Genomic DNA, 15,404 nt, shown 5'->3' with positions numbered 1-15,404 from the left:
GGCTAGATTCCTGTTAAGATTCCAAAGCATATCGTAGTGTAAATCCAAAGATTCCTGGTGGCCTTGCATCTCTGCTATGCACAGTATTTCTTACGTGATTTGAGGAACGCACTATGGTTGTAGTTTCTCGAGTGCTTTATCAGGATTATTCTTCTGAAAAGCTCGAGGAACATAAGCCAAAAGTCACCCGGAGAAGGTTTAAGCATCATTGCTGTAGTTCAATGTCCTCACAAATAAATAGTCACAGTGCAGGCTGCAAATGTCAGGGGTGCACGCACACCACATATCTGCCTTGTAATTCATTTACTTTTTTGTCTCTACTGATACATTTAGAAAGAAGTGCTCGGGCTGAGAGGCATAGAATGAAAACATAAAATGAGTCTAAATCTTTTCCTTATATACTGTGATGATCATATTGATAAAACATTCATAAAGACATTTATTGAAGTGTCCATTCTGCATTCCCAATTTTCATTTTTTACTCTTGTACTTGATTATGGGTGTCTGTAGCCTGGAGAATTCTAGTAAAAGAGGCCCTTTTAACTAGTAAAAAAAAAAAAAAAAAGCCATATTGGTTTTTCTTAAAGCATTTTCCAAATATTTTTACTATAAAATAAGTAAGAGAGAAAAGTTTCCAAATTGCACAAGTCCACAGCTCCCTGAAAGCGCACTGAAAACTATGCAGAATAATTTTGATTAGGCTGGATGACTGTGCCAGGCTCCAAACAAGTGGTTATTCTGTTGTGACATCTGCCAAGCAATGTGTCCATTGTGCTCTGGAATTTAATTCATTTTAAATGACTCCATCCAAATGATAAAACATGAGATGTGCTACACTCCAGGGGTAAAATACAATGATTGTTTTTAGTGTGACCACAACTGTTAGCTGGGAAGCAATACAGCCTGTTCTAATTAGGCCCTGATTATTGTCTCCTGGAAAACAGCTAGTTCAAGAAATGTGAGTGAAATCCTGTTAAGTGGAAGGATTGGCATAAACAATCTTGCTTACTCTGGTGTGACTACAAACGCCGGCAGAGCCACATGCCAAGGCTTCCCAGAAAGTACAGCAAGAGTCTTCAGAAGAGAAACTATTTCAAAACTGAAAGGTGCTTGGGATACTTACTGTAGGATACAGTTTAATACGTGCACCAGTGTAATCAATAAATTATTTTACTGATCTAGGACTTCTGTACAAATGCCCCCAAATCCAAAATATTATAACTGCCTGTCTAAAAAGTACTGTGAAAGTTCCTAAGAGTCGTATGTGGTGGGGAACACTGCCTGGAAACATGAATGATTAGGCACTAAAAGAAACAAAACAAAGCAAGTTGAACCTCAGGAGAAAATACACACACGTAAGAATTTATGTCTCCCATATGCCACGTATTTAATATAAGCTTTGGAAACAAGTTCAGATGAAATAAAAATCAAAGTTCTCAAAAGGTGAAAGATTAACTTAATCACTAAATCTTCCCTATTGACCCAAACATCAGTATGTTTTTTATTTCTATGCAAAAGTAGGCCTTCAAACTGCTTAAATGATATATGATACACAAACCAGTTTTCAAATAATACAGCCAGTCATCTTGCAATTTAAAAAAATTAGGTAAAAGATATTATAACACATTTCACACACACACACACACACACACACACACACACACACATACACACACACCAATGACAAAATTTGGCCTCTCCTAAAATAGAAGACCATTAAGAACGGCCAGAAAGGAACACCGTGTCACCCCTCCCTACAATCCAGGTAGTTTCCTTTAATCCAATAGCAAATCTGGGCATATTTGAGAGGGGTGATTCTAACAGCCACGTTGAAATCTTGTGGAGAACCGTTCATGTCTACCCACTGGTGCCCGGAAAAGATGCCAATAATTTTTCGCTCCCACTTCTGCTGCTGTCTCTTCCACATCCTCACGTAGACCCCGGACCCGCTGGCCCCGGGCTGGGCGTCACACTGCTGGTACAGCAGGTCATAGGTCTCATCTTTGACATCACAGAAGCGGTATACCAAGTTGCCCGGTCGGTCATTGTCATAACCGGAGAAGTGGATTCTGCCCCCTGGCAGTTGCTTGGCGGGAGGGCTTACCCCGATCTTCATGAACTTTCTTTTGTGGGGTTTTTTGAGTTCCAGGAGGGCATAGTCATAATCCATGCCAATGTCATTGGCATTGCCCTTGATCCAACCCTTGGGCACATGGGTGCGCTTCACCCGGATCCACTGAAATTTCATCTTCTCGGGCACGGCTGAGCTCGAGTCGTTGGCCCTTCGACCACCATCCTTAAACTTGGGCTTCAGGAAGCCCACTCGCAGTTTCTGAGTTCCTTTCACGTAGGTTTTCCCATCGTGTATGCAGTGGGCAGCCGTGAGGACGTGCTTCTCCGCCACCAGGGTGCCGGTACAGCCTGTTGATAACTTCACCGATGTTGAGAACGGGTAGTTGAGCAGGAAGTCCTTCCCAAAAATGCTGAATCTGCTGTCGTAGCCATAAATCTGCCGCTTCCTTCGAGACTTTCCCGAAGACTCACCCTCACCACTTCTGAGGACATAGATGCCCACCTGTGTCTCGGTGCGGCTGCCGTTGGCATAGAGGGTTTCATAGGACAGGTACTGCTTGGCCTCTTCATAAGTGGGCAGTGGACTTCCCTTATGACACTGGGGGCCACACGAGGAGGACACTTCCAATTTGGCTTCGGCCCCAAAGTGTGGCTTGGCCAAGTTTAAGGTGGACTGGGGTAAGACCACAGGGAGGCGGTAGGCAGGCCAAGTGGGTTTCCAGTGGGCGCCGTAGGGGCTCACCTGCCCAACAGCACAGAGGAGGACGGAGAGGAGGAGAAGCCCTGGGGTCCCCGCCATGCTGAGCACCACCCTGCAGGAACAAAGACAGGCAGGTCAGGAGGGCAAGGGGCTGAGCTCTCCTTTGCTGGGGAGGCAGCCTGGGGGCATGCCTGTCATTGTTTTAAGACTGTGAACCCTGCTCATTAATCGGGGGTGTGGAGAGGAATCCCTAGGTAATGGTCTCACTCACAACGCAAGGGCTTGACCTTGTTTGCTCCTGTGGCTGGGTGCCCAAAATGAAATTGGGTATTCATTCCCCTTGATGTTTAAGGTGTCCCTAAGGACGGCCTGCTGCAGGGCAGGTGCATGGAGTCATGAATTCACAGATGAATTGCTTGACCAGCCCTGACATCCATACAATTTTGAGCCTTCTTTGTGCTTGATTCTATACTTTCATCCTCTCCTACCTTCCTGGTCCCCCTGCCTTTCTTTCCTTCCTTCCTCTCAATCTCATTATAGGATGTACTTTGAAAATGTTCAGAGTAACTTGCTCATCTCGAGGGTAAATTTAAATTACACAGTTTATTGAATGACTAAGGCGTCAGGGAGGGATGGGTCCACAGTGTCACACTTACTGGGACTCTGATTGCTTTTAAATGGTGAGTGATTGAGAAGAGGGAATGAGACTTTTTTTGTTTTATTTGTTTTGCTTTGCTTTGAATTTAGAACAACTTTAACTATTATAAGTTTAGTTTCAGAGTAATCAGGTCTCTGACAAACCCAATATTCCTTCATCCTTTGGATTTTGTTGTACACTACCAGGGTCTTGTCAAAGATCTAAAGCTCTAATAGTGCATCAAGTATCACACTGTGACTATTTCTATTCCTATGTCAAGTAACTATTGGTTACTTTTTCAGGTCTGTGCATCTGTGTTCCCAGCTAGTCTAAATGCCTTGAACTTGGGCCTATGCTAGCAACTCAACCAAGATTTATTGAATGGATAGTTTGTATTTATGAAGAGTGAATGAATGAATGATTAGTGTGGCTCAAAAAAATATATATTTTTTAAATTGGGGTATAGTTGCTTTACAATGTGGTGTTAGTTTCTACCGTACAGCAAAGTGAATCCATTATACATATACATATATCCCCTCTTTTTTGGATTTCTTTCCCATTTAGGTCACCACAGAGCATTGAGTAGAGTTCCCTGTGCTATACAGTAGGCTCTCATTAGTTATCTATTTTATACATAGTATCAATAGTGTATATATGTCAATCCCAATCTCCCAATTCATCCCACCCCCCTCCCCCTTGGTATCCATACGTTTGTTCTCTACATCTGTGAAAAAATATTTTGAATGATGCACGCTGAGTGCTAATGACAGAGATGCGCACGGATGATGCGGTAGCTCAGAGAAAGGGTGTGGAATCCAGTGGTGGGGAGAACACGGGAGGCATCCTGGGGGAGGTGACGCTTGAGATGGGTGTTAAAGCTGAACAGAAATTAGCTAAGACAGAGTGAAGGGGACACTTAGAAAGAGGGAAAAACCGTCTATGCAAGGGCAAGGAGACAGGCAACAGTACAAGTCACTTCAGTAACACATTAACCTCAGCAAGGGTGGAACAGAGGACATGGTGGAAGCAGCAGGCGAGAGCCACGTTATGCAGGGCTGTGTATACTACATGAAGGAGTTTGGATTTTATCCTGAAAGGTATGTTTAAAGACCCAGAACGATCATCCCACTAGAGGAACAACAACAAAGATGACTGGAAGTACTCTTATAAATATTGAAGCATCGGTTGGCTCAGACTGGCTCCGAACCTTCTGCTCAAGAGAAGCTGAATAGCAGGTAGGTTAATTCATTCACAATCAAGGACCCCAAAACAAGGACAAGGAGGGGTTAGGTCTTAAGAAGCTAGTGGGACATAGTGGGAGTGGGAGTCAGGAAGAAACTGTTTCACTCTTCTCACGCTTCCTCTTTGAGAATACAGAGCTGCTAGCAACTTCTGGGTGCCTTTTGCTTTCTTTTACATAAAACTGGAAAATCCCATTGATCTGATCTAGTCCAGCTGAGCACGCCAAGCCCCACTCCCAATACGCACACATCATGTTTTCCAGTATGTGCTTGCCCCACCTGCCTCTGGGGTCTGTTTTGCTTGACTCTTTCTGATTCCACTTCTGTCAAGTGCGTGGCTAGAAAAGAAAGAAATGCAGTCCTGGAAAAGCCAATTCCTTGGGACTTCCTGATTCCTTGAAACTGTTTCTCTCCATTTTTCCAAATAGGAAGGGTCCCTGGGCCCTTTGGCATGGAGGAAATATATCTAATTATTTCTCTAAATCCTTGAAATCACGGGGGGCATGTGTATGTGCACACAAGTGTTTGTGCTGGTTGAGGGTACTGCCAGGACTAAAGGTTCTAAATGGATGACGGAGGGGATGCTAACGCAGGTAGAGCCCTCTTCCCTAAGGGGGACTTTGGGGCTGGGTTAGGTGTGGTGAGGACAACACTTCAGGAGACTTCAGGGGATAGTTCTCTCTGATTATTCCCATCTCCTAGCCGAGGACCCAGACCTTGGACATACCTAGGGCTTGGACAGCCTTTTCTCTGTATAAGTTGCTGTGTAGGTGACGAAATGCCCCCCACACCAGAATCCCTGCCAACTGTGATATGTACTAGGAGGAATCATGTATTTCCCACAGGGCTTCATCTTGGACCCCTACCTACCACCCCCTCCTCACTTTGACTATAACATGGAGAACATTAATGCCTGTTAACACTGAGCAACAGATGCGTTAAGCCAAGTTTACTTCAGCTTCTCTTTTTTTTCCTTATAAATTTATTTATATATTTCTGGCTGCGTTGGGTCTTCGTTGCTGCCCGTGGGCTTTCTCTAGTCGCGGCGATCGGGGGGCTACTCTTTGTTATGGTGCATGGGCTTCTCATTGCGGTGGCTTCTCTTGCTGCAGCGCACGGGCTCTAGAACGTAGGCTCAATAGTTGTGGTGCACGGGCTTAGTTGCTCTGCAGCACGTGGGATCTTCCCAGACCAGGGCTCGAACCCATGTCCCCTGCATTGGCAGGCAGATTCTTAACCACTGCGCCACCAGGGAAGACCCCTAGATGGATTTTTAAAAGTGTATTTGAACTAGTTTCAGACTCGTTCCTACCATTCTCTTCCCTGACACCCCAGCCAATAGACAATGTCAACGGTTGGACGAATGGATAAAGCTAAAGACACGTGCCATTGGCACAGTCCTACAGAGTGTGAACTATTTACTGCCGTAAATAATTAAATAATTTAAATAATTAAATAATTAATAATTAAATAATAATTAAATAATTAACATACAAATTTCAGATTTAGGATTTCAAAAGGCATGTTCTAGTTGATAATATGAGCATATTTTAACTGTCATGTTCTTCCTGCCCCTTGAAAATATCTACAACTTATGATAATATATAAGATCATACTATCTCATCTCCTCCTCTCTCTCTCCCAAGAATAATATTTTGAAAACAGGAATACTTGGCAGCTTGGACCTCTGGATTCTGTGTGTTCTTTCTTAAGATAAGCTGAAGTAGGGACTTCCCTGGTGGTGCAGTGGTTAAGAATCTGCCTGCCAATGCAGGGGACGCGGGTTCGAGCCCTGGTCTGGGAAGATCCAACATGCCGCAGAGCAGCTAAGCCCGTGCACCACAAGTACTGAGCCCGCGCGCCTAGAGCCTGCGCCCCGCAACAAGAGAAGCCACTGCAGTGAGAAGCCTGCGCACTGTAAAGAAGGGTAGCCCCCGCTCCCTGCAACTAGAGAGAGCCCGTGTGCAGCAACGGAGACCCAACGCAACCAAAAATAAATAAATAAATAAATAAATAACATTGTTAATGTACTAAAATTGCCAAAAAACCCCACATCCATCTAGGAACCTTGTCTTAATGAATTAACCCCCTCTCAGGCAAAATTGATTCTAATTTCACCTTTCCCAGTGCTTGCCCTGTATAGTAAAGTCCTGTTTAAAAAATACTTTCCAAGGCCTTGAAGCATGCCTCATTTCACATGTGTCACCAGGGCATACCTTTCTGAAAAATGTCTGCCTTTCAAAAAGTAAACACTGTTTTTAGAAACCACTTAGTGGGTGTGGAGACACAGGAACAAGTCTTTTTCTGGGGTATGCGTGTTGGCTCTCACTGGCCACAGCTTCACTCCAGCCTCTCAACACACAGAATCGAATTTGTTCTTCAGCAAAATGAGGGCTGACTCTGCCAAGGGCCTCCCGGACCACTTACAGATCACAGGATGCTGTTAGAGGGCACTAAAGAGCCTACTGCAGACTGTGGCTAGAATATTAAGACTCTAGACGAATAGCATCTAATCTAATCCAGAGCCTTCACAACAGAAATTCTGGGCAGTCAACCAGTTTAGGAGAAGCCAGCCATCTATAAGTAAAACTGCTAAACCAACAGGGCAGGGTAAAGCTCTAATCCCTTAAAAATAAACTTTTCAGATACGTCAAAAACACTAATTCTCTTAGTTTGAAGCATCGCTTACAAGTTCCCTATATTATTATTTCAACTCTATTCATTATTTTGTGTGGTAAGACCTTATTCTGAGAACATTTTATATCTTCATTAAAGTTTCTAGGGTTTCCCTGGTGGTGCTGTAGTTAAGAATTTGCCTGTCAATGCAGGGGGCACGGGTTCGAGCTGTGGTCCGGGAAGATTCCACATGCCGTGGAGTAGCTAAGCCCGTGCACCACAACTACTGAAGTCCGCACGCCTGCAGTCCATGATCCACAACAAGAGAAGCCACCACAATGAGAAGCCCGCACACCTCAAAGAAGAGTAGCCCCCGCTCGCTGCAACTAGAGAAAGCCCACGTGTAGCAGCAAAGACCTAACACCGCCAAAAAGAAATAAATAAATTAAATAAATTTAAAATCAATAAAGTTTCTATCTAACTCTGAAAGCTACAAAACTGTATTTAAAAAAAAACTTTAATTCAGATTTAGAAATTAATGCAGGTCAAATTATTCCAAATTGATTTGGTTTTTAAATACCTGATCAGAAATTGGAAGAGAAAGTTGTATGTTCTCAGGTCCCCACCTGGGTTTAAACTGACAACTGTATTAAAGTTACAAGCTTCATCAGTTACTCACTCCTTTACCGATTGTGTGTTTAGGGTGATTTAGAAATTGTTATGAACAATGATCTCTTAGTCTTCTAGCTCTGGTCTTTCCAGGTCCAAGATTCTCTCATTTTATAATTTTCCAGGGACACAAAAGGCCAGGTCAGGCATTATGTTGTTTATAGACAGCGTCTGCACTGTCATTTACTGCTCAGTAGCTTTTACTCAAAGAATTGTGGAAGGCGGAGGCACAAGGGGAAAGGAAAAGGAAAATTTATCATGCTCATCTCTTGCCTGTCTGGACGGCAAGGTTTCCCTTATCTGTTTGCAAAGGAAACAAAGGCCTCCAGCAGAGGGCAGCTTTCAAGAATGGAGTGGAGGATGGCTAGGTGAGAAAGCTCTTAGCAAAGTCTTGGGGTAGAGGTGTGGGGGGGGACACACCCTACTTCAACTCAGGGCCTTTCCTAAGGCATTCACACCTTGCCCTGACCCCTTCCCCATTAATAAAACACCTTAAAATTAGGTTGGTGGCTTTGCATTAATTTCCCAATTCACCTGATACTAGGATAATTCCCCAGGAGACAATTATTGTTTCCATTTTTATAAACTCTTGGTAAGCCTTAGCTATGCCCATATAAGTTTATTTAAACATAAACACTCTAGGATGAAAACAGTCATAATCTCACTACTGGAAAAGTAACTAATGGGTCACATAATTTTTAATTCTCTCCTGCCTTTAAATGAATCATTTTATCCTTATAGAACTGTCTGGAAAACTCACACCTTAAAAAAGGAGTGAACATTTCCAAATCTTATCCTTATTATTAACCAACAAGGACCTACTGTATAGCACAGGGAACTCTGCTCAATATTATGTAACAACCTAAATGGGAAAAGAATTTGAAAAAGAATGGATACATGCATATGTATAACTGAATCACTTTGCTGTACACCTGAAACTATCACAACATTGTTAATCGACTATACTCCGATATCAAATAAAAAGTTAAAAAATGAATTAATTTTTAAAAATCTGGACAAAATAATTCAGGTCTACAACATTTTATTTCTAGGAATAAGCCTTTACTGGATAAGGAGTCCTTAGATACATAATTATCTTTTAAAATTCCCAACTAAGTATTTTCATGCATCACTTCACCTAAATGACAAAGAATGGAAAATGAAGGTAAGCAAATATTTTCTCGCCATGCTTAGTAATATGGAAACAGTATTCCTTTTCCAGCTCTGTATATCTGACTCACAAGAGGGTTACACTTTCCATGTCCCAACACTCAACATGAGCTGCTGTCCCTCTGTCCACTGTCTGAAAATATTTATACCTTATGAAGATGCTGCCACTTCATAAGCCCACTAATAACCTTACAGTGAAGGGACATTGCACATTAGCAGATGTGCAGACAACAATCACTGCTTGGAGACCGTGGCACTGAGATGGCTCTCTGCCAGTTCTACACCTTGAAAACTGCAACAACACAGGTCTCCTCAAGAGGGCAAGTGTTTGGGATAATGGTTTAACTCCTATAGCAAAGAAGTGCTGGCAGGGAAAATCTAATCCTCAGGATATAAGTTCTCTGTTGTACAACATCTGAATTCCTGTGACCACTATAAACGGTAATGACAGGAAGAAACAGCAGGGAAGTTTGTGAGGATAAAAGTTTTGGACACCATCTGGAAGGATGGCCAAGGGTTTTTCCATGGATTCTCTGCCCAGAGATACTGAACAGTGAAACCATGCTAATTCCTAAAGCAAATAGCTAAAAATGAACAAAGCTCTGGGAATACTCTGCAGCCAGGCATGCTCTCATTTTCCTGAGGCACAGAACCTGTTAAAGGGAAACAAACCTAATCACATAATGGTTTAAGAGTTACAGTCTTGTACAGGAAAGAAATGCAGGGTATTTACAAGCCCAGCTACCCTAAACATAATCTTGTGGTCAAACGAAGTTTAACTTCTTCTCTATCAGATTTTAGGCAAAATGAACTACCCTAGTGAGCCTGGGACAAACCTGGCAGCAGAACAAGAGCAGAGTATAAAACTGTCAATGGTGAGACCATGAGAAACGAATTCCCTGGAGTTGGGGGCGGGGGAGGGGAGTTAGGCATGAATAATGGCTGGTGGATTAAATCCTAAGGGATCTATGAGAAAAGATGTGCAGGAGAACCTGAGACTCTTAAACACTGCAGACAGGGGCCAGAAGTGTTCTCAGACCCACTAATGGGCACTTTGGCACTTATACTACAGACAGAAAAAAGCACCCACATTCACCATCTACCTGAATAAATTGTCACTGTTACAAAAATGAGATCCATATTAGTTACCTTGGAAAAATGCTTCCTTTCCAGTTCAGGCAATGGAAAGGATGACGAGTTATCTCTTGACTTTAAGTGGCAAAAATATAAGTGAAACAATCTATTCAAATGCAGACGGTGTACATATGATCACAAACACTTTCACAAGTACAGACAGTGGCTTTCGTGGCAGTTCCTAAGTTCCTTTTGCCCACTCCACCTCCAATCCACTCCTGTCTGACAGACTTCTTAAGAGATGCAGTTATAAGGTCTATTGTAAATGCCTCTTATGCACAGGTATGATTCTGAAACAAGTGCAATAAATAGCCTGATATTAATTTGGAATTCAGCTTTTGGCCACAGCTGACTTCAAACCATAAATTCAACTCCTTACCACAGGGCCTCGTCAAAACGATTCTGGCATTGGCCTACCTGCTCCTAAGGATGGCAGAGGGACCCCTCAAGTTCCGTTTCAGAAGCTAAGAGAAGGCAACCCTGAGCCAACACTGATCCTGAACAACCAGGAGCTTTCCATCAGCCAGGGGCTGTTTCTGAAGTCTCATGGATGTCACCCAAAAGGGAATTAAACAAACAGGCTTTTTATCAGCCGCTTTCTCATGAGATGTTCGAAAGCAAACCTAATTTGTATTCCGGAGGGGAGTGGTAGTTTTCCTTCATCTAAATAATTTTTCTCCCTCCTCTTTTAAAACATTTTTGAAACTTTTTTCAAAGTGTTTTTTTAAACGTTAACTAGTGATGAATGTCCACAGGCTCAGGAAGAAATATTTGCTTCCAGCAACTGTTGATAGTTCACGGACAGTAGTTTCTAGGGATGCGCAGGGTTATCAATCAAGGCACCAGAGAAAAGAGCCTCTTTGCTGCAGTCTCCTTGCTTGCTAAGGTTTGTTCACAATCACATGCCCAGGATTTAAAAATTAATGTTCAGATCTTGTTGGAATACGTATGTGCAAAACTCAAGGGAAAAAGTGAGGGTATGCGTGTGTGTGTGTCTGTGTGTGCACGTAAGAGGCGCCGGTGTTGTCATCTTCCAGCCGGAGGACAGCGTGCCCAGAGCGGGCTCTTTCTTTACTCCCACCCAGCATCCGAGATGGTAGTTGCAAAACTTTCCTTCCCTACCCGATCCACGGGTGACACTGCGTGATCCAAATGCCCTGCAGCTCCTGAGTCTCCGCGGAGCTCCCCCAGGCCGCCGGTCGCACCCCTCGAGCCCCGAAGGTAGCCGAGGCGAGGTCTCCGGTGCCGTCCCCCCAGCCACGCAGCCCGCGGTCCCCCCGCCTCGCGCCCACCGGCCCTTTGTTCCACGGCCCCCGCCGGGCCGGCGCCCTCACTCACCCGCGCCGGGTCGCCCGCCCGGACCCCGGCTCGCCGCGCCGCTCAGACAGGTGTGGGGGCCGGGAGCGCGCGCGCAGCTCCCATGCCGGCTTGGCGGCGCGACTGAGTGCTAGCGGGCGGGCGGGCAAGCAGTGCCGGCGGCTGCCGGGTCCGCCCCCCGCGCCGCCGGAGCCCGCCCGCCCCGCCTCCGCTCTCGGGGAAGCCGCTCGGCCGCCACCCGCCCGCCCCCCCCGACCCCCGCCCGCGGCCCGCGGCCCGCGCCCCCGCCCCTCGCCGCCCGCAACCGGTCCGAGCCGGGCGCGCAGCCGGGAGGACGCGCGGCCTTGCGGCCCCGCGCAGGTGGCCCGGCGCAGCTCGCCTGTCCCGGCCTCTCCGTGCCAGCCCGCGCCGGCTCTCGGGGAAGGGCCCGCCCTGGCCGGGGACCCGCGCAACCCTTCCTGAGCGAGCCTGGGGCCTTCGCTGCCTGCGGTCCGCCGCCTGCTCGCAAAGACCAGGGGCCCCTAAAGTCGACAGCCGAGATCTGGGGCCGCGGGCCACACCTGGTGCGCGAAGAGCCCCTCCGCAAGTTTGAAGAGTTGGAGAGAAACCTGTGCGCTTCCCACCCCACATGCGCTTTGAGAGTTTTCAAAGTTTTGAGGTGATGCCCGAGTTCCTTCCCCCTTCACCCAGTCTCTCGGGGGCCTCAAAGGGGCGGAAACCCGCGATCCGGTGGCAGGACCGCCAATGCTTTGCATCCCCTGCAGTAGCGCCCAGTGCGGTGCTTGGGGCCCGGAGCAGGGCAGGGGCTTGGCAGCTTCCAGTAACCGGCTGGGTAGGGAGCCCACAGGCCTCAGCTCTCTCTATCCGGGCACCAGCGGGTGGAGCCACCTCCTCACCCAGTGGGCAAGCGGCCCACAGAACGGGCAAAGAAGGTACAGATTACCCCTCTTTGACAGGTAAGGCAGGGGAGGAGGTTTTTCAGGGCTTAATGACTTGCCCCAATGCACTGAGGCCGCGTTTTTTTTCTGTGAAGCCCTTTAGCCTGCCTGTCTCTCACCAAAGTCTGCTCTCAAAAAGAGAGGACTTAACAGGCTGTTTCACACCAACGTGTTGATGACAGACCAAGGTGCTTGTGTTTGCCACCGATTTTAAATAGGAAAGCCCCAACACGTGTCACTCTGTGGTGATTCTCAAATACGAGGGCACTATTTTAAGGGCAAAATTTTCTTAAACCAACCTACTCCTGGCTTAAATTATTTTCTTTTAAAACGTTGCATTACTATAAACATAAAATGAGATATAAACTTGTGTCATAGCTTTTGAACAACTCTGGAATAAAACCAAAACAAATTTATAAGTTAAATATAAAAGTCTCCTCCCAGAGCTGTAAAATTTAAATTACTAATGTTTACTCAACTACTACTAGCAACTTGTGGTACTGACTGCCCAGGTGTGAGTACATTTGAGCTCTGTGTGGCTCTGCAACTCTTATGGTGTGGGAAGGGCCCTGTATTGACTCGATTTTCTCATCTCTTTCCTCCCTTCCAGGTACCACACCTCCTCTGCTCACACTGTATATTATTGTAATAGTTGGCTTTCATTTGACTCTGATACATAATTAGAGATTAAATTTGTGCTGTTCCTTTCTTATTAGCATAACGAGTAGAGTGGTAAGTGTTGGTGGCAAGGCATAGCTCACACAGGCACTGAGATCACAAGGCAGTATTTGGTATCAGATGGTTATCCCAATGATCCAGAATGTGTTCATATTCATTTTTTTAATCATAACTATTTTGGCTCTCCAGCTTCCATTTGGAGAAACACCATTGAAAGTCAAATACCTAACTTAATAGAGAAGGCGGGGTTGGAATTAGAAGGAGGGGAAGAAGGGAGAGACTTCCCAAAGCACCTATTACATGCAAAGCATTGTGTTAGGCACCAAAATAAAGAGATGGCCACAGGAAGACAGTCCAGCAACATAATTAAGAGTATGCCAGTGGCATTCAACTATGTGAGTACTATTCCAGGCTCTGCCTCTTATTAGTTGTGTAGCTTTTGGCTTGACCTTTCTGTGCCTCAGTTTTCTCCTCAGTAAAATGGCGACTACTTCATAGCAATGTTTGAAGAATTGAATGAATTAATACACATAAAACGCTTAGCACATGGCCCGACACACAGTAGGCCCTTAATAAATATTAGCTGTTGTTACATCTGTTATGTAAAAAGAATGTGCCTTCTCTCTGCTTTGGAGCACCATCCTTCAGGAGCATCTCAACCTACTTTGACATTCATTGCTCATTTGTCCTGGTGGTTTCTGAAATTAGTGTCACCAATTTAGGGAAGTAGAATCTTGGAGAACATGATGATTTTATTCCCATCATTCAGAGAGAGCAACTGAAGCACAGAAGGGCCCCCTGTGCCCTCTCCTAGCTCCACTCCCAGAGCCAGCCTCAGGCCTAATGCCCCCTACCCAGACAGGAGCTCCAACTACAGATGACCTGTGGAACTGTGGGTTTGAACAAGCTCCACCCACTTCTCTTGTTTCCTGGAGCTGTCAGTAGTAAAACGAGAGGATGCTACCTGGCTCAAAGGTTGTCACTGCGATTGCCATAAGGACAGCAACAACAACGGATCTGTAGAGAACTTTGACGCCAAAGAGAAATGCCCTGTGTAGCAGGAGTCCTCATGCTGAGCCTAGATATTTGCTATTTTTTTTGTATTTGCCCCACTCCGCTACCTGAAAAAAAAAAAAAACAACCACCTGATAAACCAGAACCCTCACTGCTTAAGAACTCAATTCAACTCTATAATCGTAATTCTCAAACACTTTTCATGAGTATGGCACCTGAGTTGTTAAAAACGCATTCAGGGCAAGGCCCACTCATTTAGCGAGTGCTCACTCTGTATAAGGTACAGGGGCTGTGAGAAAGAAAGCAAATATCTCTCATCTCAAGGAATTTATGCTTTGGATAGAAACGAAACAAAAGCAAATACAGGAGAAAGTGAGATGTAGGCTGGATCAGGCTACAGCTAGAGAGCATGGAAGGGGGAGTTATTAATTCCCACTCCGGCAGGTGCTAAAGTCTCCCATGAGGTGGTAGAATTTGAGCTGCAACTCAGAGGATGAAGACTTGAGCAAAGCTTCAACAGACATCTCATTGGGTTCCTCCACTGTGTAAATGAGGGCAATCTGGGGGTGAATGAAGAGGGCAGAACTAGGATGGGATTGTAATAATTATAGCTATGTTTGTTGAATGCATATTATGTGCCAGGTAGTGTGGAATATACTTTATTACATGTGAGACTGAGGTTCAAAGTGGTTAAATGGGTTACCCAGTGCTGTACCACTAAGAAACGTGGCTGTGAGTTCTGCCCAGTCTGTCCTACTCTTTCAGCAGGCTCCGCTGTGTTATATTGCTTCCCAGACCTGCCTTTTCTTGTGCTAACGATCAGGAGGTTGAATCAGTGGCTGCTGTTGCTTGAGCTCCAAATATCCTTTTGATTCTATCTTGCTTTTGTTCCAGTTATGCAATCACTTAGTAATGACCTGTTACATGGCCTCAGTGCAGGAGACAAGATGGGACTGAAAGATAATTAGAAACCTAGGGTGTGGCAGGGAGGGGGAAGACCCAACGCCAACTCTATAAACTGCTAAACTCAATGTTAGTGCTGATTTTCTTTTAATTGAAGTATAGTTGATTTACAACGTTGTGTTAGTTTCAGGTGTTCAGCGCAGTGTTCAGTAATACATATATATCTATACTTTTTCAGTTTCTTTTCCATTATAGGTTATTACAGGATACTGAGTATAGTTTCCTGTGCTACACAGTAGGACCTTGTTGTTTAT

At 45.1% G+C, this 15,404-nt stretch overlaps 2 protein-coding genes across 4 annotated transcripts; one reads left to right on the top strand and one right to left on the bottom strand.

Annotated features, from left to right (window-relative positions):
* Window positions 1-1,362: 1,362 nt before the first annotated feature.
* On the bottom strand, window positions 1,363-12,219 carry PRSS23 (serine protease 23). Of its 3 annotated transcripts, none has more exons than XM_027083619.1 (2): window positions 12,118-12,219; window positions 1,363-2,885 (listed from the first exon to the last, which is right to left on the bottom strand). In XM_027083619.1, the coding sequence occupies exon 2, from the start codon at window positions 2,870-2,872 to the stop codon at window positions 1,745-1,747; it is 1,128 nt and encodes a 375-aa protein (XP_026939420.1). In that variant the 5' UTR covers window positions 2,873-2,885; window positions 12,118-12,219; the 3' UTR covers window positions 1,363-1,744. The 3 variants fall into 3 exon arrangements, with proteins under 3 accessions (XP_026939420.1, XP_026939419.1, XP_026939421.1); XM_027083618.1 differs by lacking the exon at window positions 12,118-12,219 and adding an exon at window positions 11,579-11,686; XM_027083620.1 differs by lacking the exon at window positions 12,118-12,219 and adding an exon at window positions 11,363-11,386.
* On the top strand, window positions 2,775-12,118 carry LOC113607859 (basic proline-rich protein-like). The gene is made up of 2 exons (XM_027083621.1): window positions 2,775-2,884; window positions 11,578-12,118. Exons 1-2 carry the CDS (start codon window positions 2,871-2,873, stop codon window positions 12,017-12,019), a joined length of 456 nt encoding a protein of 151 aa, XP_026939422.1. The 5' UTR covers window positions 2,775-2,870; the 3' UTR covers window positions 12,020-12,118.
* Window positions 12,220-15,404: the final 3,185 nt, after the last annotated feature.

Source organism: Aethalodelphis obliquidens, unplaced genomic scaffold (assembly GCF_003676395.1).
Source record: "Aethalodelphis obliquidens isolate GAN/ISIS:26980383/991018 unplaced genomic scaffold, ASM367639v1 scaffold50, whole genome shotgun sequence".
Lineage (NCBI taxonomy): Eukaryota > Metazoa > Chordata > Mammalia > Artiodactyla > Delphinidae > Aethalodelphis > Aethalodelphis obliquidens.
Note: the sequence above shows the minus strand (reverse complement) of the source record. Positions and strands in the feature narration are given on the sequence as shown.